Below are 23,972 nucleotides of genomic sequence, written 5' to 3'. Positions count from 1 at the left end.
CAGTAAAATGAGAGGTTTGAGCAATGATCTCACAGGTTCTGCAGACATGAGTCTTCCGGTCCCCCTCCCCACCTCCTTCCACTCTCTATCTCTGCGTTTAGATTTTGGGAGGCTGGTGGGTACATTCAGAGGGATGGAGCTGGAGAATGGAGGCACGTTTGTTATGTATGAATTAAAACAGATTGAGAGACTTCCAGTGAAAGTTAATCTTAGAAGGTATGCGCGTCATATAGACATACATGCGCGGGCGCGCGCGTGTGCGTGTGTGTGTGTGTGTGTGTGTGTGTGGTATAAGGACACATAGTCCAAGCTACATTTATCTGTTGGGGACAGGCTGTAGATAATCCTAATCTCTTAGACATTTTAAGAGAGAGCATGACCAGACTTTATCACAGATCCCAAATCAGACAAGTTTCTCTGATGCACTTTAGGCACATCTGAGGTGATTGTGGGGGTTAGTGTAGCTGCTGAGAGAAGCTGCCTGCTCTGAGCATTTTGGGCTGGGGCAGTTTTCTTACCTGACACGGTGGGTGTCGGTGTTGCTCCTTTATTTTTACCCCACAATACCACACCTTCTTTTTACCTGGGCTGGACCTGCCTGGCTCTGCCTCCTCGCCTGTCTCCCCCACCCCCGACTGAACCTATGTTAGTGTTTTGAGCCCCTACTTTGCTCTAGCAGGGAAACCAGACAGATTAGAAGCTAACTCACATTTGACTGAAAGGCAACTCTTTGCTTTCTTCTGCTGCTGCTTCCCCTTCCTCTTTTCCCAAAGAGACATGTAAACACATGTATTTTCCTGTTTAAATTTAGCGAATTGGTCCTCTGCCTGTGCCTTGATTTAGCTATTGGGCTGAGCCTTGCTCCTCCCTTCCCTACTCGGATAGGAGCCACAGGGATCTGGAGCTCAAGCTTCCAAATTGAGCTGGCCTCAGGCCAGGTGACCTTCTCTTTGTAAGTTTCTTTCCTCAGCAGAGTTGGGGGGGGCGGCGGGGAGCTGGGATCTCTTTGGTGTTTTTGGGCGGGGGGTTAGTGAGGAAAGGAAGGGGGTGGAAGAGAGTAAAGGGCTGTTGTTAAACAGTTTCTTACCGTAAGAGGGAGTTCAGACCTAGATCTTTCCAGTTAATCACACAACAAACTTAGCTCATCGCAATAAAAAGCTGCTCAGAGCCGACTGGTTCTTTTAGGCACTGAGTCGGAACAGGCTTCTCTCAGCCAGGCATCTCGTCCAGTGGGATCCGCCAGCGCGTCCGGCAGCACCATGTGGGGGACCAAACTTCTGCCAGTCCTGCTCCTGCAGCATGTCCTCCTCCATCTCCTTCTGCTTCCCATCGCCATCCCCTATGCAGGTTAGTCTTCTCTTCTTCTTCCTCATTCGTCTTCTTTTAACTCTCTCCTGCTAACCTTCCCTTTCCCTAACACCCTCTTCACCCCATCTCCAGCATCCTTTCTTAACTCTGTGTGTGGCATGGGTTTTTTTTTTTTTTTAAACATCTCCTGGTGCTTTCTTTTGATATTCTTTTTTTTCTGTTTGCAAGGCATTTACAATGATAATTAACATCCCCTGAATGTGTCCTCCACCCCAACCCTAGCCCCAGCTCCCCCTTAGCTTCCTAGTTGTGGACTGTGGGACAGGAATGAAGTGCTAACACTGGCTGGAATTTTGCTGGTTTGGACAAGTTTAAAGCTGAACCGAAGGTCTGGTCTTGAAGAGGGGAGAGTGACTGTCAGTACAGCAGGGACTCCCTTCTTTCCAGGGGATAATTTTCCATGACATTCTGCTACCCCACATCATACAGTCAACCTTCAGGGCTAAATGATGACTTTATACAGGTTTTCATTTGGAGAAGGCAGATTAAACTCTGGGGATATGCATGTTATAAAAATGAAAGAGAAAGCCTCTCTTCTGAGATCTCATTCTGTCTGGGTTTGGATGCCTGCCCTTTGAAACTGCAGGGCAAGGGAGGCACAAACTGTGTGACTCTGATTTAAACTGGGAAACGGCTCCTTTCAGTCTCCCATTTTCTCTCCCGAATTTACAGGTTGGGAAGGAACTGCTGGTGAGTTCATACTACCCTTCCTGGAAGTGTAGAGATTCCATTTGCCGCTTTGGGAAGTTTTCTGTTGTTATCAGGGCAAGAGGAAACATCTGTATTTGTTTGTATTATCATTGTGGTGGCTGAGATGCCAATGGGAGAAGGTAGTGAACACCATGGGTAGGCACAAGGGAATAAAAGAATGGAACGAATGCCCACATGGTAGACATGGCCTTTTCATAACACAAACCAGAGGACTGGCTATATCTTTGGAGATAAGCTAAATATGAAATGTATCAGAGCTCTGATGTAGTTTCTGATGTAATACCCGGGTTGAAAACATCAAGACTTTGCTAAATGACAAGGTAAAGCATTCGACCCACCTGGCTTTCTTCTTCTATTTTGTGAAGTGGTCCTTGTAAAAAACAACAGTGTGCAGGAAGGACCAGTTTGAAAATATGTAGGTACGATTTCCAAAGAGGTGAAAAAGAAGTTAGTTCCATCAGGCAGGTCATCATGCTTGAGGTGTGTCATGCTAAAATGAACTCTCATAAGGATTGCTGATTTTAGGGGAATTTGAGCATAAATTGAAAACACGGCTAATATTTGGAGGGCTTTCATTTTTAAAAGATTCAAATGTTGATGGTCTGAAGTATAATATGGTTACCTGAAATCATCTGTGCTAATGAGAAGGAAACACAATGTGGAAAACCCAAACGGTAGATCAACCATAGACAACGTCTATTTGTTTTTGGCACGCATTACGAAGTTTTGGCAGGAGATATACATTTGTAATTATATTTCACTTTGGCTAATGTTGAAATGACTGTGTTTCCTGAGTATAGGGAGAATGTAGCCCAAGAGTTGCTGGCAGGCAAGGCGAGGCCAATTGGGAATTACAGATATGCTGTGAATAATTCCTGAAGTGGATAATGCTAAAATTGTCATCAAAAGAGGGTCTGGCTTAGTTTGGGTGGCAAGTTTATTTTGATAGATTTTTTTTTTTTTTAACAACATTCTCCAAAATGGAGAACATGGATAGTCCTCTTAGAACATACAAAATTTATCCTTTTTTAAATATCATCTAACATTGAACATTTGGAGTTTTTTTGTTGTTGTTGATTGCTTTGGTTATACTTATAGGTTTATTCTATGAGTCTATAGTTGTACATATTGTAAAATAATACAGTGTTAGAAAAGAAGTGGATACTATAATGAGGTGACAACCAATTATAAGCAGAATGTATTATGAGGATCATTTATTGCAATATAGTGGATCCAAGCCATCCTTATAGGAGTTGGTCTACATAGAATTACCCCCTATCCACTTCTGCCTACACTGGAAACAGATATCCAATTCCCTGTAACAAAAGAAGTATTTAAGTAAGCATCTAATGTCCAGGAACCTGGGAGGATATAAAGATGAACAAATGAGAAAGAAACCTACATTTGTTAAGCAACTGTTATGGACCAAACTCTAAAAGAGAACTTATTTAACTCTAATAAGATTAGCAGTATTCAACTCATTTTACATGGGGAAATTGAGGTTAGCGACCTTAATTATCTTATCATACACAGTAAGCGGACAGAGCTGAGAGTCCTACCCAAATCTCTGAGAAGGAAATATGTGCTGTTTTTTTTTTTCCTTTTATTTATACTGAAGCCAGAAACAGTGAAATCAACTGAAATTGCCTTTTAAAAATCCATTTTGCTAAGTAATATATGAAAATCTCTGTGTTAGAAATACTATAATACTATGGTTTAGAGTTCATTTCTAGCTTAGGAAGTTTGGGGGAAATATGGTACCCAAGTTGAGTATGAAAAAATGGAGCACGGTCAGTACTGAAGTCAGGGGAAAACAAAGTGGCCAAAGGCATGGAGGTGAGAAAGAATGAGGACCTGTAACCATGTGGGACTGGTATACTGAGTAACTGAGGGGGAGTAGTATGGCCTGTGATTAGAAAAATGAGAGAGGGTAGCATGCATAAGCATGAATGGTTGTGCTAAACTATTCTGAACATCATGGGTAGCAGTTGGAAATTTTAGAGTAGACAAGAGACCCGACTTAAGTTGTACTTCAGTGTAGTTGTTTTGGTTGCTGTGTGGAGGGAGAATTGTTGGCAGAAACAGAGGGTCAGGGAATAGACCAGGAGGAGGCATCTGTGACAATGACATCCTGAACAAGGAAGCCGAATGAAGGTGAAAAAGAGAGGCCCTGAATCCCACCTTGACTATCACTTCATTGTGTAAACCTCTTTGGAAGAGATCATTTCGCTTGCTTCTCAAATACCAGCTACGAAATCCAAGTCCTAGATAACAGCAATGAAACTGTGAACTAGTATTTATGATTCTTGTCTTTGGGAAGGTTAAAATCTCCAGTCACAACCATTCCCTCCATTAATTATTTGTGTACTTTCATCTTAACATCTTGCCACTTCAAGCTGTTAATCACTAATCATGTGGGTAGGTTTCTCAGAATATGTGGAGCCAGATTCCTGCTTCTTTCCACACCCTGCAAATCCTTTCCTTGCATGATTTTCCTTTGAAGTCAATGGTTAGTCCATACAGAGAAGAAAATATATGAGGTACTGAGAGAAATGAGTGTGAGGCCAGGGGACCAGAGGGAGAAATGTGTCTTTCTTCAAGCACCTTGATACATTTGACCCTACTTTCTGTTTGTAGGTTTTCACTAAGATCCTAATGATTTCAGTTCTAAAACAAGGATTTCTGGTTCTTCAGGAAATATAGCTCCCAGAATGTTTTCCCATACTAGGAGAAGAGGAGAAAGGAGTTGTAATTTAAAGTACAAGAAAGCATGACAAAGTTGCTGTGATCTCTCACCCTTTGATTTCATTTCAATATTTTGTTTATAAACTTCAACTAATAGTCACGCACAAAGAAATAGTAGGAAAAATCTGATCCAAAGATATATTTTTTTTTAGTTTCTTCCCAAATTAAGCTGGTCTTTTAACTGTTTTCAGTAAAACAATCATCAGTTGTTAATATATATGGAAGAAAAAGTTGAAACTATTTTCAGAAAAGGAGTTTTATTTTGACATGCTGTCTTTAAAACTCCTGTTTTGAATTTTTCTTTTATTGAAGAAGAAATTAGTTTTATAGATGCCTGGATTACATGATGTACAATGAGCTTGAACTTCACATTTTTGAGTAATTTGTTACTGACCTAGTAGAAATGACTAAATTATAAAGGAAAGCTTCTAAATCATGAGAAATAAATAGTGAAAAGAGAATCCTGGTATCTGGTTCCCATTGCCTTTGATTAGTTCTGTAGGCCCATACAAGCTTTTCACTCCTATCTATTATCTAGTAAAGGGAAATCATAGATTTATTTGCTTTTCTGAATGCTTTTTGGTCTTTAGATGAAAGGTGGTGATGGAAAAACTTATCAGCAAGCAAGAGTTAGACTACTTTTATGAGGTATAGCCACACATTAACACATCTCGATAGGACAATTGAGGATGTGTAGAATTAAACACAACCAACAATCCCACAGAGACCTTTTTTCTCTAGAGTAGTCTTCAGTACTTGCCTTCATAGTGCGTGGTATTGAGCCAAGAAACCAGAGCATCCACAAGGGTTTTTTTTTATTTGATAATTAGTAAAATACACATCTGAATTTAATGTTTGCCTCAGACTGTTAAAATTTATCTGCATCTATCTATATCTATATAGATTTAACTAATTCATTTTAGTTAAATGAATTTGATAATTAGTAAAGTACATATCTGAATTTAATACTTGCCTCAGACTTTGAAAATTTAGTTTTATGCTCTTCTCTCACACTTAGATATGTGTAATAAACACATTACTCATCAGGCCAATTTTAATTCTATATTTTTAGTTAACTGAATTTATTTAAGAAATATATATATATAATCCACACATCTATATCTATCTATATATATATCTTCCGTTTTAGTCAACAGTTTTATTTAATAGATTTTCAGCATCCATAAACTACTATTTGATTCTAAGAAATACTCCAATTTATATAGCAAATCAGATGATTATTATTCTGTGAAACATCTCACAGCACTTCAGAAATGGTGCACCACGGTCAAAGGAAGAAACTCCTAATGCAGACATATCTCCCATTAACATGGTTCTGTGGCAGAAACCAAAATGTGAAAAGAATTATACCACTTCTTTGCTTGGGAGAATAACAATTTCTTCTCTATGCCAGAAATTAAAGAATGGAATTTCAAAAACAAAGCTAAAACTTTGCATATTTATAACATTTTTATCTGAATTAATTTCCAAATATTTACTTAATAATTATAATTTAAATAGCTTCAAAAATAATATAACTTTTATTTTGTAGACTGAGTCATTGGTATATTAGCATTTCAGGTAATTAAACAAAGTCATTTGGCAAGTCGGTAAGACTGCCAGAATTATCATCTGTCTGCCAATGTTATGCAAGGCATTTGCTCCGCACTCAATAAATAACATGTTGATAGATTATTTGGTTGAATGAATTTCTACGTTAAAATGTCTTTTAAATTATATCTGTTGTACCCTGGCCATTCCATCTTGTAAGGCAAAGAAAAGTTAAAAATGAAAACATTATTACAGAAATTAGTACCAGTCTTTTGGGGATTGTGCTCTGAAGTTTTACAGAGAAGCAGAAATTTAGAGGACTTCATGTTTTCTCTTATTTATTGTGGACTTCAGGTTAGGATAGACATTAATGAATAGCATCTGCATGTTTAATAAACCAACTGGAGCCAGTGGTTGCTGGCAAACTTGAGAGTATGATGCCATTGTTTGTACCTCACTCTGCTAGCCATATTTCCAAATTTTCTGCACAAAAATTTTCACCCTCTTTTCTTGGCACATTTCACCACATATAAAGACCAGGAATGCATTTCCTGTTCTACCATCCAAGTTTCTTCTCTACTGATAGCTCTGAACCGGATCTTCAGAAAATATTTATAAGCCATATTTCTACTTACTTAGAATTAAAAAAAAAAGAAAAGATGGCATCATGAGTGTTTAAGAGTGGGGGCTGGGGGTTCTGAAGTGAGGCAGCTGGGTTTCAAATGAGGTCTGCTAAATGGGCAATTAATTTTTCTCTCTGTCTTGGTTTCTTTATCTTAAAAATGAATATATTATTACTGCCTTTGTTATAAGGATGTTCAAAAGAACTGGCAGGCAGAAGAGAGGCACAATCATGCCCATCCTTATTGTTTAATAGGTGCAGTATCTTAGACATTTTGATCCTCATTGTGAAGATGGTGACCATGATTAGAAGCTAGGTAACTTTGGGCACATCACGAATGAAGAAGTAGTTCTTGATACTCTAAAGTCATCTATAAGATTAAGTCCTTTAGGATGTTTTAGTTCTGTTTTTCACATTTTTAATAGGAGACTTCATGCTATCTAGGGGCCTTGTAGAATACTCTCTTGAAGAAAAATGATATTGCTACATTAAAGCTTGAAGTTTTACATACATTTGATTTATAGCATTTGGCTTGATTTCAAGACAAACAATTCAGTGATACCTAAGAAATAGTACCCCCAAGCACAGAAAACACTTCTGTCGGAAATGAGGAGGGCCAAAATATGAATAATATGAAATACTATGAAGAGAGCCAGAAGAATTTATCCACTGCACCATTTTTAGTGAGAAGTTTCTCACATGTAATTGAATTGACTTATCTAATTAATACTATAACTTACATAAGGACCAACTGTAGAAGGAAATGACAAATTTAATTATAGAGCATGATATGATATGCCTGGGCATTTGCTTTCATACTGTTTGGAGACTATCATGTCATTTATTTCTGTAGAGTGAACTCTGTCCTAATTTTTATAAGCATATTTCATTTTAAAGAATGTAGATGAGTGATCCTACATGACAAGTTATTTATTCTTCACTGGTTACAATATTCCTCCCTTGCTCTTAACTATCTGAGAGTATCAATCCCCACCTCACTTCACCCCCAACCCCTGGAGATCTAGTATGTTGTCAGATAAAATCACTATCTTGTGGATGATCCTTAAGGACATTTTTTCTATATGAGCCTTAAAAGCTTTCCTCCATTTTTTTAAAAAAATTATTATTATTAATAGAAGGACAGAAGAAAAGAAGAAACACACTTCATGAATTCAAAAAGTCAGCAAAGACTACTCTAATTAAAGAAGACCCATTACTGAAGATAAAAACAAAAAAAATGAACACTGCAGACCAATGTGCCAATAGATGTATTAGGAATAAAGGACTTCCATTCACTTGCAAGTAAGTTGCTTCATTTTGTTCTTAGGATAACTTTCCAAATATAACATCTTCTAATTATCATCATGTTTTTTTTTCTTTGTATTCAGTGTAATTTGCCCTTAAAAGTATAAGCTTGACTTTAGTTTTAATTCATTATAACAGAAAATGTAGCTCTCAGTTGATGGAAGTATGAATAAGGGAGAGCACATAAATGGATATCTTTTAGAACCCAGAATGCCCTTGGTTATGGAATTTGTGTTTTTTCATCTTATGAACAGTTGAACTTTAGAAACTAAAATTCCATTAGATTGCCTTTTAGCCAACATTTTAAAATATTCTATTCAGAGTAAATTTTTTTTTCTTGCAAGAAGAGTGGAGGAATTTTCAGAATATAACTTGGGCCAGAGCCAGAATTTACTGCATCTTACATCATTGTCTAGGGATTTAAATAAAAGGTGTTGAGAGAATTAGATAAAAAAGTAGAGGGATTGGTGTCAGCAGCAAACGCTGTTCAAAAGGAGTTAGGGGTAGTGATGATGAAGTTTTAGGTGAAAAGTGACAGAGAAATTCAAAGAGGCATGAGGGGATTCAAACGGAGGGTTTTCTTATCATTTGAAATTCCCTGTGCAACCTCACAGGGAGGAATTCCTTCCTACTTTGCCAGAGATCCCAAGGATAAAACTTGGGAGTTTTGGGCCAAGAAGGAGACAGTTGCATCTGAATAATTTTCTGAATTGCCAGAAGAAAACGCATTTCCTCATTCTTCTTTGTAAACATTCCCATCCCCTCATTTACTTTATACCCATTTATTCCCTATTTCGTTCTATTTTTTACAGGACTGTGCATGATATCCTGTCAGTTTTGAATTCTACTCCACTGCATTTGGACAGTGACATGTAATGTGAACTCAGATTTTAGTAATGCCGTGGCAAGTGAGCCTAATCTCATTTTACCTTTTTCAGAGAAATGAGTGTTACGGACCTGGTCAGAGGAGGTCCTCGACAGATGTAGTGGAGGACAGACTATCTCCCTTCTATTCATTTACAACTCCTCTGAAAGTATTTTTATTGCCAAACTGCCACTTTCAGGGAGATATTTCCTGGCAAGTGGAGTGGGGAATTGATTTTGCAAGTATATTCCTATGATAATTCTGTTTCTTTTCCTGACTTTCCTGCCTTCAGATTATTCAAAATAAACTAGAGAAAACTACTCTCAATCAACATCATTACTGTGTAGATTTATGGTGATGTTCTCACAATTGAGAAGGTTAGATTTATTGTATTTTTCCCCTCATAGGCTTAGGAAGGTGGGGCAAGGGAAATGGGAGAACCTCATCTTATTATTTATTTTTATAAATAAATGAATCTGAAAATACACTCTCCTGAATCCAAGAGTAAGGAAAGTATTACTACCTTTTGATTTTCACATTAGTCAGTCTTAGCTCTAGAAAACAAAACAAAAACCCTTCCCTATGTTTTATTTAGGAGGAACTAAGATAATTTTGCTGCATTAGGGAACATATGTGAAATGATTGAAAATCTTTATATATCCCATGTATATGAGGTTTCATAGTTTCCTACTATATTCTGGTTGAGTTGCATTTAGCCCTCAAATTTATTGCAACCTGTGCAGAAAACCACATGTATAATACCTTTGTACAGAAAGAATTCTTCTGCCCCAAAAATGTCATCCCTCTCACTTGTCTCTCCCAAATATATAGGCACATGTGTTTGCAATCACTAAATACATTGGTTGTTCAGAATTGAACGGACATACTGTGATACTCTGAAATTAGATTCTTAATGAATTAAAGGATCTTTTCGCAGGCTTGCTATATGGACTAGAATCATTGAAAGACAATGGCAAATATACAAAAATGCTTGGAAAATACCAACAATGCGGTGTGAAAGCATCTGTGATTCAGTGGGTGTGGGGTGGAACATTCTCAAACGCGATCTCCTCCTGAGAAGGTATCAACAATATTGATTTTACAGAGATCAAAGTTCTTTTTTGCTGGGTAGGAAAGAGGACCATAATGCCTGATTCTAAGCTCCCCAGAAAATTGCTATCCATGACTTGACTCAAGAGAAGAAAATATGAGGCTTTCTTCCTCCACCCATGACTGAGTAATTGGTACAGGAATTGCCTTCCTGTCGTAAACAACTAGAAAACTAGACAAAATAAATTATTGAAAGGAATATGATAATTAAAATAAGGTAAGATAAAGACTTTTAAAGTCAAACTTAAAAGAAGATGCAACTCTAGAATCTGACTGTTTGGATCCAGTCTATTTGGAGGTATAAAGTGATTCAAGGAAACACTTTTCTGAGAGAATATGGCATTGTAATGGAATGAGGGGAAAGGGTGAAGTCAAGTCAGCAAACTGGAAACTCGGTTACCCACTTGTCAGATGGAATCACCTGTGTATTCACGGAGGCAAATCTAGCATGTTCCTGATGGGGCTCATGAGTCCCCTCCAAGGCATTCTCATGTCAAAGCCATATTATCCATAGAAGAGTAGTTATATATGTGTCACACAACTTTATTTTAACGTGAAGTTAAGCGGCAACTGTAACTTTAAAATTTGGTTTTAGATGTTTGCTTAGTTTTTTTCTTAATATGTGTTCTTTTTCTAACTACTATGCATTCAAAGTCATTTAATACACCCCAACATGCTACAATAGCGTAATAGAGAATTTAACATGTATTGCATAAGGCTACAGCCCACCAGATCAAAATTCAAGTCTTATTGCTATCATTAGCCAATCCTCTCTTAAGTTATCTGCCACTGCTGCAAAAATATACTTTTATGATTGGCTCTTAATTATGATTTCAGCTGTAAGATGTTCTTGTAGGTAGATATTTCAAATTATCGATGTGTAAATCAAAGCTCAAAGTTTATGCATAACATTTTTGGAGTTATTTGAATATAGAATAAAATGTACAACATAAAAATATTAGATCATAGGTAAAATGTTTTAAATAATTTTATTACATATTTTTATGTTTCATAAAAGTTATTTCCCCTTATTTAAAATTATTTAAAATTTGGCAAATTATTAAGAAATAAGTGACTAGCTTGGAATATCTAAAATTAAAAGAAAAATATGTGTTCTTAAAAGATATTATATAGATTAAAAGTGAAAAACCCTTTTCTTAGAAAATCTGTTATTTCATTTAATTAGATACTTGTTCATGGCAGCATTATAATTAGCACAATCATAGTGAGAAGGAGTTTTAATACCATTTCTTAGAGGAAGGTAAAGAGGTCAGAATTCCCACTTCATTTTCTACATTGTAAGACAAGGTAACATTTAATATGTTGAAAATTTTATCAAGTTCTTTACTATTCTCAGTTAAGGGTTTATTTTGTTTAGAAAGACTTTTTTAGTGAACAACAAAACCCAATATAATACTTAGCAATAAGAATGATGATTGTAGGAGTGACACATTTTAGTAATTTTCTTCAAGATAGGTATATCAAGAGCATATGCAATGTGATATTAATAGATTTTTTAAATTAAAAAATGTCTATGCAAGCAAGTCTATTTAGGAAACATTGCCTTACATAAACACTTATCCTGATAGCAAGATTTTCATAGCCTTTAATAAGCTTCCTGCTTTATAACTCACCAAGAAGTGATAGAATATGCAAAATTTTCCAAACATTTGATTTCAGATCCCTTTTGCTAGGAGAATCTCCTGGGTGGTGATTTGTCTAATGCATTTTAGGAAATGTCATTTTAGAATGTACTTTACACAATTACAAACTTTGGAAATTAATCATAATATTTCATATATAATCATTTGTATATAACTACAAACAGAATCTTCCTACTTGCTGTGTACTTCCAAAAAATGTCTTCAGAAATAATCCAAGTAGTTGTGTTATATATTGATTTTGCTTAAGACTTCATTTTTCTAGACATCATTTAAAATAACATGAGAACATTCCAAATAGTATTCTGATATTTAAATCTACACGTATACAAACTTAATTTTGTTCTTTCTTATTTAGCGATCAAAATGGTAGGTTCAAAAATCACTCATGTTTTTATTATGTATATATAACCACGTGTCTTTTTATATTGCCCTCCTTGGTTAAACCATGTGCCCATTCTTTAAAAACTGTATAAGTAGTAGTATTCCTTCTTTTCATTTAGATATTTTTTTCAGGGCTTTTGTTTTTGATAAAGCGAGGAAACGATGCCTCTGGTTCCCTTTCAATAGCATGACAAGTGGAGTGAGAAAGGAGTTTGGTCATGAATTTGATCTCTATGAAAACAAAGGTAACTGGCTTCTCCCTAAATATTTCATAACAAAATAAAGCATAAAATATATGTAATTTCCTGCCACAGTGCTCTTGCCCACTAATTTTTCTATTATATGCTGGATCTGTTCTGCAGTCAATTCTTCCTTTAAGACAGAGGATACTAGTGTCTTGACTATTTTCAGTATGATATTTTAAAGAGAGCATTTCTCAACTTTCCATAATTAGACTGCTCCCTCCCTCTTTATTTATTTCTAGGAGCATCTCCTAGAACTGATGTTGTCCATGTTCATTTTAGAAAGTGCCACCTTAAATTAATAGTTTAAAACACCTTAGAGTACATTTTGAGCTTATTACATAGCATTTTAAATGTTAACAACTTTGGGTAACTAATCTGTCATAGTGGTGATTCCTGATAATAAAATATGGAGATTTTGAAATATTAGTTGTGTCTTTTCCTAATTATATATTTTGAAAATCTGTAAAAGAAGAATTGAGATCATATTATTTGTTAATGTGTCTATTTTGTTTATCTGATACTATATTCACACGTATTCACTTTGATCCAAAGCAGATTTATATCAAGTAAATAACTGGAGAATGTTAAATAAATATGAGTTTTACAAAATAAATCTCTTATCACACAAAATAATGATTATGGATTATATTTATGATAATAGCATTTATTTCAAGTTTAGTGTTTTCTTAAATCGTACTGTGTCATTAAACTTGAGTACTTGACAATATACACAGATGTTTCCTTGTTAAGAAGGTAGACACTTAAAATTAATTTATGGTAGAAAATAAGATGATCTAAAAAGAAAGAAAATAAGATGATCTCTATATACCCCAATAAAGCTACAATTCCTAAACATAATTTATGATCTAGTATAAGGCCATCTTTTAATCTTCTAGGTTGCTGGCAACTGTATATACTATTATTTGATAGGAATGTATAGCTTGTTTAAATTGCTCTATAGTTTCACAGCTGAAAAGTTAGCAAAAATACAGAAAATAATAATCAACATAATACAACTGTCACTTAGACACACACACACATATACAAAAACCCATACAATTTTATTGAGATAAAGACAAGTTAGTTGTTTTTATTATCTTAAAGTAACCCTTTGAATTGAATAGATTTTACAAATTACTTAATTTTTATTTTTAACATTTTCTTAAAATGCTTAGTATATTTGAGCAAATCATTCTGTCAAATTAAATTTGCCTGGCCAGTTGTGTATACATAGACTAATCTCTGCTGTTATCCAGGAATATACTCACAAAAGTAAAACTTCTCGGTAGTCTTTTTTTGTTTTGTTTTGTTTTGTATTATTCTGAAATGTATTGTTTTGAAAATAGTAGAAACTGTAGGCAAGAAATGTCAGTATGATTTGAGAGAACTTATAAACATTAATTACCTAAAGATTTGGATAGAATTTTCTTTTTCTTTTCTAATATATGCAACATATGTTACACATAGTTATAAAATTTTTCTCTGCTTTCTTCTGATAGACTACATTAGAAACTGCATCATTGGTAAAGGAGGTAGCTACAAGGGAACCGTATCTATCACTAAGAGTGGCATCAAATGCCAGCCCTGGAATTCCATGATCCCACATGAACACAGGTAAGAAAAGCATGAAAAAAGGAGGGTAGAGCCTTTCTTTTTTATATGTGTGTTAGCAATCTCATGTGAGTCCTTCAGAATAATACTACAGTTCTATAATAACAGCCAATTTTGCTGAATGGCATTAAGCCAAGGATTATGTGAATTCATGACTGAGATTCAAAGATGAATAAATTTATCATTAAGATGAGGCCTAACAGTATCTTACCTCAAAAACGTCAGCTTATACATCTTGGTGTTGGTGAGGAAGTAATGAAAATGTGATTAAAAAAAAAAAAAGATTTTTCCCCTCCTCTCTTTGCCTTCCAGAAGGTACAGCACCCTGCAGCTGGAGTGGAGAGGTTGACTGTGATATAAATATGATGGATCAGATTCTGACCTGACCCAGGGCCTGACTGTTCTTTAACTATGGTGGTACACAACCTTGGTTACACATTAAAATCACCTGCTATGAGCCCTTAACAAATCTCACCACCCAGGCATCAACACAGGCCAATTAAATTAGAATCGGTATTTTTTTTTAAGCTCCCTAGATGATTCCAAAGTACAGCCAAAATTGAGAAGCTCTGCTAATAACTCACGCCAGAGGTTGACCAGGTTTCCCATTTCACCTGCTGCCTAATGACTGGACAAAACTTCTCATTGCCTGGAAATTAAATGTCTACATTTCAGAGAAGAATTGTGTTCATTATAACAGATGAATGCTATTTAAAGATGAGTAAACACAGCATCCATAGGCTCATTAGTCTGAGAGTTTTAATCATCCTGGAGGAGAAATATAGATTTCTAATACTCACTAAAGAACTAAATTTAGCCCCAGTTTTTCCGAGACTCAATTCACAAATAAATTTGACAGGAACTAAGGTAGTTTAAAACAGTTCTCCTTGGTTAGTAAATGCACTGGAAGATTTAGTTTACCACGAGCCAAGTACCTTGCTGAGGAGTCTATCTTATTTATCTCATTTAATCCCCCCAAGAACCACATAGTGGGTAGTTTTATTAATTCTATTTTATATATGGTGAAACTGAAGAACAAAAGCCTTAGGAACTTTTCAAGGTCATGCACAACTAGTATGTGCTCTGGCTGGAATGTGAGCCCAGCCAGTGTCACTGTATAACCCGTGTTTTTAACATAAAACAGGGCATGAAACACTGAGCAGTAGTTCACATACTGTGACTTGTTTTTGCAATAAGGGTGATGACTTTGTCTTGATGAATTCACTTTTTTATTTCGTTTCATTCATTTCTGAGGGGCATAATTATGCAAGATGATTTCATTTCTGTAAACAGACATAAGCTAATTGGCTCACCTATAAAGAAAAAGAGTTTGTCGTTCCACATTGGGATCAAACCTGTGATCCCGGCCCTAATTAACACCAGCTAGTGAGTGTCCAAGCTGACCAGTTTACAGGGTTTTAATAACAGAAAACAACTAAGTTTTTTCCAAATTAGTTACCTACAATAATACACAAATACCTCTGAAACATAGCATTATATTAGCAAGCAAAAAACCCAATATAATTGGTTTGTTCCCTCATAAGGATTTGTATGGTGTCACTCCCATGACACCATATGAGGAAAACTTGTTATTTAAATAGATCGATCTAAGTTTTTCATGAACAAAGGAATAGCATTTGAAATCAATCCTACCCTATTTGGGTGCACAGGACTGACCCAGTAGAGGTCTTATTTCAACCCAAATTCTCTATGATTGTGATTCTGTGCAAGAAGAGTACATGTGAAATAGATCTCCCTGGGAACGGGCTTCCCAGTCCAATCAGCTATTTTACCAACAAACATTTCCTTGTGATATGGAAGTTTAGGGCTGAGAAGATCTTGTATATTAATCAAATCTTTTTTTGTTTGTTTAACAATGGTAACACTTAATTTTTATCAATTAGCCGCTTATTGGTTTATCTGCATGATAGCTTAACACTTTTAAGTTAAGTGTTACCTAAAGATTAACTTTATGGGAAATGGAAAAAAATATATATATCTCTGTCTGGAAGAGCGATTTATTGTTGACCCCTAAATAGAAATATGTTACAAGTGGCTTAATGGGAAGATGATGATAGATGATGAAATTAGTATAGAAGCTTAACCAGAAAATCAGGTGACTCGATATCTACATCTATATCCTTCACTGGCCACCAGCATTCATTAATGAAGCAGATGATGGAATAGATCAAGTTTCCCATGAATGCAGTTTATATTAAAAGAAAAGAAAAGGTGACTAGCGCCCAGAAGACCTAATTTATATTTCAAAGTATACATGATATAACTGTTTTAAATATTTCTTTACTTCTCTCCCTTGAAGCCTTGCTAACAATGATAAAGAACCATGAATAGTATATATGTGAATAAAAGTTTATTACACAGGTTTTGACTGGCAAAGGGCTTGTGTGTAATTCAACGTTTATTGAATGAACATATAAAGTGAAAAGAGCAGGGCTGGCTTCATCCCTTGGCCAAGTACAGCATGCTAAAAAAAAGCAAGCTATATACCTCAGGACACAAAAGAAAACCAGCTAATTTGGGTAAAAAGCCATACACACCAAAGAATGAAGGGAAGAGACGACCAGACTATCAGGAATGTCCTAAAGAGGAATTTCATGTGCATTGACATGGAGTTATGGAAGGCAGCACCTTTTCTTTTCAGTTGCATTTTATTAACTCCAGTGAGAAAACTTTATTCATATTTCTGCCATATCTAGTTCTGATTTCTACTTTTTCTCCCTTCCATACTTGTATGTTTACTACTAAACCATTGACTGATTCATTCACTACTTCTTTACAGCTTCTTTTTAGCTTTACAAATCCACTGGCAAGGTATATGTGTTTCTATGTGTGTTTGTGTGTGTGTATACAACAAGTCTTCTCTAAAATCATAGATATTTAATATGTGTGTATTTAACATGTACTAAATCCATTATTTAACTTCTTCTAAGTAAACCTAATACATAAAATGACAAAAAAGGACCTTATAATAATCAAATTCACTCCATATATAAGTGAAGAAGTGAAAAGCAGAGTAAATAAATTGCGTAGGGACTAAGGACTAGTGTCATCTAAGTAGCCAAGTGCCATATATGGGGCAACAATGTAGATTTTGTAATTAACAATTACTTATTCTTTCTACTCTACTATACCAAGTTTTTTCATAAAATAGTTATAGGAGCATTTTTTAAGATACCTTTATGTATTACTTTACACAAAACAATCTGAAGTAAAAGTTTTGATTCTATCAGAAAAATAAGTATTTCATTAGAAGTTTACTTTGTAAAGTTGGAAAACTGGCAAAACTGAAAGAAAATTTCAAGCTTGGAACAAACAAAAGCTATTCTGGAATAAAAGGACCAAAAATAAGAAAAAAGATGCCTTCTTTTTCTTTTAAAATTAAATACTGTTAGGAACTGTGAAATCATGATGAGATTTAATTGTATTATAATTTATGTCAATCATATGGCCTAATGCCTAATTTTTGTTTCCCCATATTTAAAATTCTAATTAAGTAAGGATATAAATTCTATCTAAAGACATTTTGGAGTTTCATAATATTTATAATACCAGTTTCCTTGAAAATTTGGTTAGGAGTAAGTCTCTTAAAATAGACTCTTTTTAACGAATAATTTATATTTTCTGAGGACTTAACTTTCATATATTTCATGTCCAAATGAAAAAAATGTCATTGCAAAATATTTCTCGGTACCCAATGCACATCCGTATACATTTTGTGTCACAACATAACAACAACAAAAAACAATGATTTATAAATAAGTTTCAGTGGATTGGAAACACATTTGAACGGTTTTTACTTAGAGACTAAAATCCTTTGACTTCACTAGAACTACCAGTTAGAACTCAGAAACAGTAAGAGTAGAAATAAAGCTTTATAGCAACAATGAACTGAGTGTCGAAAATGTAACTGGTTTTCAAAAAAAAAGTTTAGGGTTACCCACAGATATATATTCTTCCTTACACGATTTTTTTGCATTCAGTCTAGCAGAAGAAAGCATCGTTGTGCCAATGCCACAAGCAGTACAAATGAATAAAAACGGCTTTGGATTTTTCTGATTTTGTGTTGAAATACTTTATGGTGATAAGAACACTATAACTAGGGCATTACAAATTTCAAATGAAGGTAATGCATTACAGTCTCTGCACCCAATAGCAAACTGTTAAAAACTCAAGTCTGGAAGCACTAAACCCCAGTTACAGTGAAAATTGCTAAATTTTTTGAAGAGAATAAGTAATTCTGTTTTTTACTACAACAGGGTAAAGACTACTAGGTGAAGTGAGGTTAATAATAAGTAGCATTTATTGACTGTCGATTACTCTGTCATCTCTTTGAACTTCTCAAAACACCATATAAAGTGTAAGATGCTTTAAGTTACGGTTATACTCCATGTGCAGGTAAGCTAAAAGGCTGAGAGAGTCTAAATTACCTGCTGGGGTCTCCAGTTAGTAAAAGAGAGAACTGAAATTTGAATCCAGGTTTAATTTGATTCTAGACCCTTTGTTGGTGTCACTTCGTCAACCTCTTTCTCAATTGTGCAGAAAAAAAGAGGGCTATTCTTCATGAGAAAAGCAATACAAACAAGTAATTATCTCAGATACGCAATGTAATAGTGAGATTTCAAGGTCAACTGCAGTTTCTTCCATTCTCTCCTCAGTGGCCTTGCTCAATCAGGTGCTGACTTTGAGGGGAGCTTTGAAATTGTGGTTCGAACAATGTCAATTAGGTTCTAGAATGATTGGCTATTAGCAACTCCAGAGATGAGTCATTGTTAATGACGTTGAATGTGGGAATTCGGTTAGGTAAATATTTATAAAATTTAAGTATTTTAAGAATGGATGAAACTGACAAAGTTCAAATTAATATATGTGGAAGTCTGAGATAGAATAAAGGATTTCCGTACTTCAGGAAAAACTTACCCACTAATTAGTAAAATTAATAGGCCCAAAATAAAGTTGCATGCTCTTATACTGTAATGATTATCATTTTAAAACTAGCTTTTTGCCTTCGAGCTATCGGGGTAAAGACCTACAGGAAAACTACTGTCGAAATCCTCGAGGGGAAGAAGGGGGACCTTGGTGTTTCACAAGCAATCCAGAGGTACGCTACGAAGTCTGTGACATTCCTCAGTGTTCAGAAGGTAAATGAACCTGAATGCCGTGTGGGGCGCTCTGCTCCCACTTTGTGTAAAACTGCAACTCACGTTAAAGGTTAACAGAGACGAATCAAAGCGTAATAAATATGTTGTTCATTCAAATGCAACTATATATAATTATCTGAGCATTTTTACACGATGTTTTAAAAAAACCAATTTTCATCAGATTAATACAAAAGAGTTATCAGTTTGAATTTCAACTGAGCCTGAGGCATCCCTCCGGGGAGAGTAAACGTTTGGGCTTCTTCATCTACTGTCTTGAGTTCACATACCTCACAGTCTCTTCCCACACGTCACCTGAAAGAGCCGAAGGAAGCTATGCTCTTTAAGAGTAATGCTGATTCGATTCATCCAGCACCTGCTTCTGCAGAAATTTTGTCAAACCTGCCCTGAAGTGGTGTGGCCAGAGTACATGAGACCAGAAGAGAATATGGGGAGGGGTCACTGCAAGTTCGATCCGCCTGTGTGCCTTCTGGTGGAAAGCAAATTTGATACATAGACTGACACTACACACCACTGAGAATAGTATCTGAAGAGATCAAAGCCGTAGAGCCCACACTGTCTTGAAGGGCGGGCACCCTAGGGCCATGTCTGTTTTTACCTCCCCTCACAGCATAAAGGGGCCCTGTCCTCACTCTTGTACTGGAAAGCTGAAGGCCTGACAAGAAGGAAGAGTAACCACTTCAGCATTGTATGTGGTTTCACTTTTCTTAGTTACCTGCCTACCGCAGAGCTGGTTTTTTTAGTTCTGTCAGAAACTAAAATTCCAAAAACCCAAATGAAACGTGGATTAAGTTCTGATAGAAATTTAGTTGGGTTTTGAAGTACTTGGGGGTAGGGGCTGCTGGGATGCTGTCCAATTTTTATAGTAAGATATCGTACCTGTTTGTTATTAACCAATTTTTTTGAACTATTTTTCCATAAATACCCATTTAATATTAGGTTGATATTGATCACATAAAAAGGCCGTTGTTAGCGAATTGTCATGGAGAAGGTGAATTTGTTTTCTGTTGTAGTTAATTTAAAATTCTTGACTTCATGTGCTAGAGCCAGTTCCATCTCTGTTTGTAAATTCTTACTTTCCATTCCATATCATACTCTGTTCACTATAACTTCTTCGTTGTTTTCTTCTCTTTTAAAAATAATAAACTTATCTGTGATAACGTTATGAACAAGTCTGTTTTGTATGAATAAGTCTGTAATTAATATTTGTTTTAAATTTACACATGGAAAAACAAAACCCTACTTTTTTGGGGGGACCTCCCCACTATCACAGTTTTCTGAGGTTGAAAGTCATTGCAAGGAGTTTTGTTTGGTGATTTTTTTTTTTTTTTATCTGGGAAAGTGTTTTCAGGGAAAGGTAACTTGGTCAAACTGTAAATAGCTTAGTATTTATGTTACCTGCCTAGTTCATGTGGGAATGTGATTTCTCAACCCTGGTTTATAAGAACCTTCATCAAAATACATTGGCATAGATCTGGACTGATAGACAACGTAGAGTAAATGTGCTAGAAAAGAAGTAACTGGAAAAATCCTATTTCCAGTTAATCCTCATCTCATTAGAATGTACATCTCTATTATCCTTTATTAATTTGAGGTCATTACACTTCCTTATAAAAGGGCACTGCTCATTACTATTAGCGGCCTATGATGCTATTGGTCACCGTGGCACTAACGGTTGCAGATAGGCTTTTTCTGGAAGTAATTAGAAATCTGATGGTAGTTGAATAACAATCCTGTGAGAGACGTGAACCAACACCTGTCCTATAGGCTAAACATATTTCAGGGAGTGTGAATTGAGCTGTGATATTCAAATTCACACTATACTGAATAATGCGTTAGCAGGATTTTACTGAAGAGGATCTAAAATAAGAAGCACTGTCAATACATTAATAGAGAAAAACAGAGCTATTTATAAAATGCATAATACAAAATATACAAAATAATGCAGATGTATTTCTTGAAATTGTTATAGCCTTATTAAACTCTTGGCTGAATAATCATCTGAAATTTATCTGAAAGTTTGGTTCATAAAAGAAGTATATCTGATGTCCAGTGATTAATATTATTTTCTTACAATTTAATCTTTGAAATATATTAAGCATTCCAAAAGAAAATGAATACTTTTATCATATTTAGAAACTTACACAATATGTAAAGTAAGTAAATAGTAGCATTGTTGTTTAGTAAAATAAATAAAGTAAAATAGTAGCATTGATGTTTAATTCAAATACTGTAAAAAACTGAGGTGTCTAAAGTCCGAGTTCTTGCTCTAACATTTGCTTGGGATTTAGAACATAGCAATCATCAGTTATTGGAACAGATGTCTTTTTTAATGAGTGTCAAATATTCAAGTGAATACATTTTATTAAGCCATAATCATTATGTTTAATAACTTACACTTAAAATCCCAAATAATACTGCTATAACTTTATGTGTATAATTTCATATTCTCTGGAGAAGGACTTTTAAAAACAAAGATTTAAATAAAACAATTATTATATAAATGTGGGCTTGTGAAAACATCCATATTTCAAAACATACAGTTTAGCTGAAGTAATCACCAGCATGGATTGTTCTGAGAGATATTTTCAAAATAGTTACTTTAGTCTGTAAACTCAGATTACTTGTAGTTTTATAATTGAGAAAAACATAACAATAATTTTTGAGTTAGTTGGTTAGTATGACGAGAAAGATGCTAAATGAATCCTATTTATATTACTATTCATGTGTAGTTAATATAGTTTTCTACTTTCATTTAGGCCAGAGGTATATTTAGGAAAACTACTCTAGTTACGAATAGAAACATTTACTTAGAGTCTATGTGATTTGGGACAGTATTTTGCTTTTGTTTTTTGTTTTGTTTTGTTTTTAAAAGGATGAACTTGCTAGAACTGTTGGATAATACACTGGCAAATAAAGAGCCAAAAGAACATAGAGAAAGAGGGGAGATCCTTACCCTATGCAGTGTTATATAGATCATATTTTCCCCTACCTCCATGAGTAGATGGACTTGATTTCCATCCCTACTGCTTGACTGAGCTTGGAAAACTTCGAAGTTTTTTAGAATTCTGGAAGTTTGAAAAGTGACTATGAGTTTAAAATTTGGCTTTCTTGAGGTAATTTAATTTTTATTAGTAACCTGATGGCTTGATGCAAGAGTGAAACAACAAATTTTTCAGCCCACGTAAGGTGGCCAATCTACTCGCTCCCCTTCTCCCCATCCTCCAATAGGTGAGACTACAACAGGGCAACTTACTGTTACAAACAAGAAGGCAGAGGGGTAATGCAGACAGTGTTGAAAAGGCAGGGAGATTGACTTTCTAAAATTATTGCTATGAGTCTATTGTAAAAGTATGACCAATCAGAATGCGTGGGAAACAAATTAAAATACATGAGACAAAAAGATAATTAGGAAGAATGGAATGAACCCTGGACTGTGGGTCAGAGGGTCTGTGTTCCAGGCACAGGTCTGACATTTTCTGTTTTAGGTAAGTCCCTTAAAACTTGTGTGAGCCTTGTTTACCTCACTACAAGGGTCAAATGATTTCTTGTATGTTAAAAGTACTGAGTAATCAAAGAAGTTATAACTATAATATACTTATCATTTCAGTTCTATCACAGGACACATTTTATTCCCACCCCAACAACAACTTTCACTGCCTACCAAAATCTTATGTTATTCTTGCTGACTTTTATTATTTTTGAAAAAATCTCCTTAGGTTTGCAACTGCATCCATAACTCTCTCTTCACTTTGCTATAAACATAACACACTAATTTATGTTTCTGTACCATTTTATGTTATTTTGCTCCATAATAGCTTATCCAAATCCATCCATCCTTCAATACCCAAGTAAAATCCATTCTCTCCTACAAAGCCATTACCACCAGACACTTAGAACTTCTAGAATAGAATGAATTATCCACACACTTGCTACTCAGTGTGAATTTCAAGGACCAGAAGCATCAGTATCCCCTGGGAACTAACGACTGATGCCCCCGTCCTGATCCTCTGAGTCAGAACTTGCTCTTTAACAAGATCGCCAAGTGACTTTTATGCACATTAAGGTTTGGAGAAGCAGTGATCTACCACAACTCATTCTGCAAAGCAGCTGTCTTATAGAATCATCGGTTTAATTTGTGTAGCTATTTTACCTTAAGAAGATTAAAAATCCTGAAGCTTAGGAAAAATGTTTTATAATAATCCCCACAATACTGATTTGCAGAAAATCATTGCATTCACTCTCATTTGAAAGGGATATACTCTTATCAACTTGCAACTACTAAAGGAGACATAGATATATCCCTGTGTACCATACAAGATTAGAGATTGTACATGTGGATACTTATTTCTTACATGTGATCATAGTATTCTATTCTATTTTTTGACTCAGTACAAAGGAACAAAGAATAATAAATGCCTCATCATTTTCTGTGAAGATATCAAACCTTGAATTCTTTTGAAAAAGGGAACTAAATAAATCTGTACCCCATTGAACTGGAAAGCTGAGATGTGCCCACAGTCCAGGGTTGAGCATTTTAATGTGGAAATGACCTTGGCCAAACAGAGCACCTCTCATTTATAGTTCAGGTGCTTACTGACTGCAGTCTGGCAAAAC

At 35.2% G+C, this 23,972-nt stretch overlaps 1 protein-coding gene across 4 annotated transcripts in view; it reads left to right on the top strand.

Annotated features, from left to right (window-relative positions):
- The first annotated feature begins 806 nt into the window (after positions 1-806).
- The window catches only part of HGF (hepatocyte growth factor), a 78,675-nt gene continuing 55,509 nt past the window's right edge, over positions 807-23,972 (top strand). Inside the window, exons 1-6 of one of the 4 annotated variants that reach the window (XM_028119427.2) lie at positions 807-952; positions 1,218-1,347; positions 8,134-8,299; positions 12,455-12,567; positions 14,067-14,181; positions 19,195-19,337. In XM_028119427.2, coding sequence (XP_027975228.1) covers positions 1,260-1,347; positions 8,134-8,299; positions 12,455-12,567; positions 14,067-14,181; positions 19,195-19,337 — 625 coding nt within the window. In that variant the 5' untranslated portion in view covers positions 807-952; positions 1,218-1,259. Of the gene's footprint in view, positions 953-1,185; positions 1,348-8,133; positions 8,300-12,454; positions 12,568-14,066; positions 14,182-19,194; positions 19,346-23,972 lie in introns of those variants that run through there. The other 3 variants (XM_028119433.2, XM_028119422.2, XM_028119437.1) reach the window with 3 other exon arrangements.

Source organism: Eumetopias jubatus, unplaced genomic scaffold (assembly GCF_037043125.1).
Source record: "Eumetopias jubatus isolate StellerSeaLion01/CBP00866 unplaced genomic scaffold, mEumJub1_p1.0 scaffold_14, whole genome shotgun sequence".
Lineage (NCBI taxonomy): Eukaryota > Metazoa > Chordata > Mammalia > Carnivora > Otariidae > Eumetopias > Eumetopias jubatus.
The sequence above is the reverse complement of the archived record's forward strand: the minus strand, read 5'-3'. Positions and strand labels throughout refer to the sequence as shown.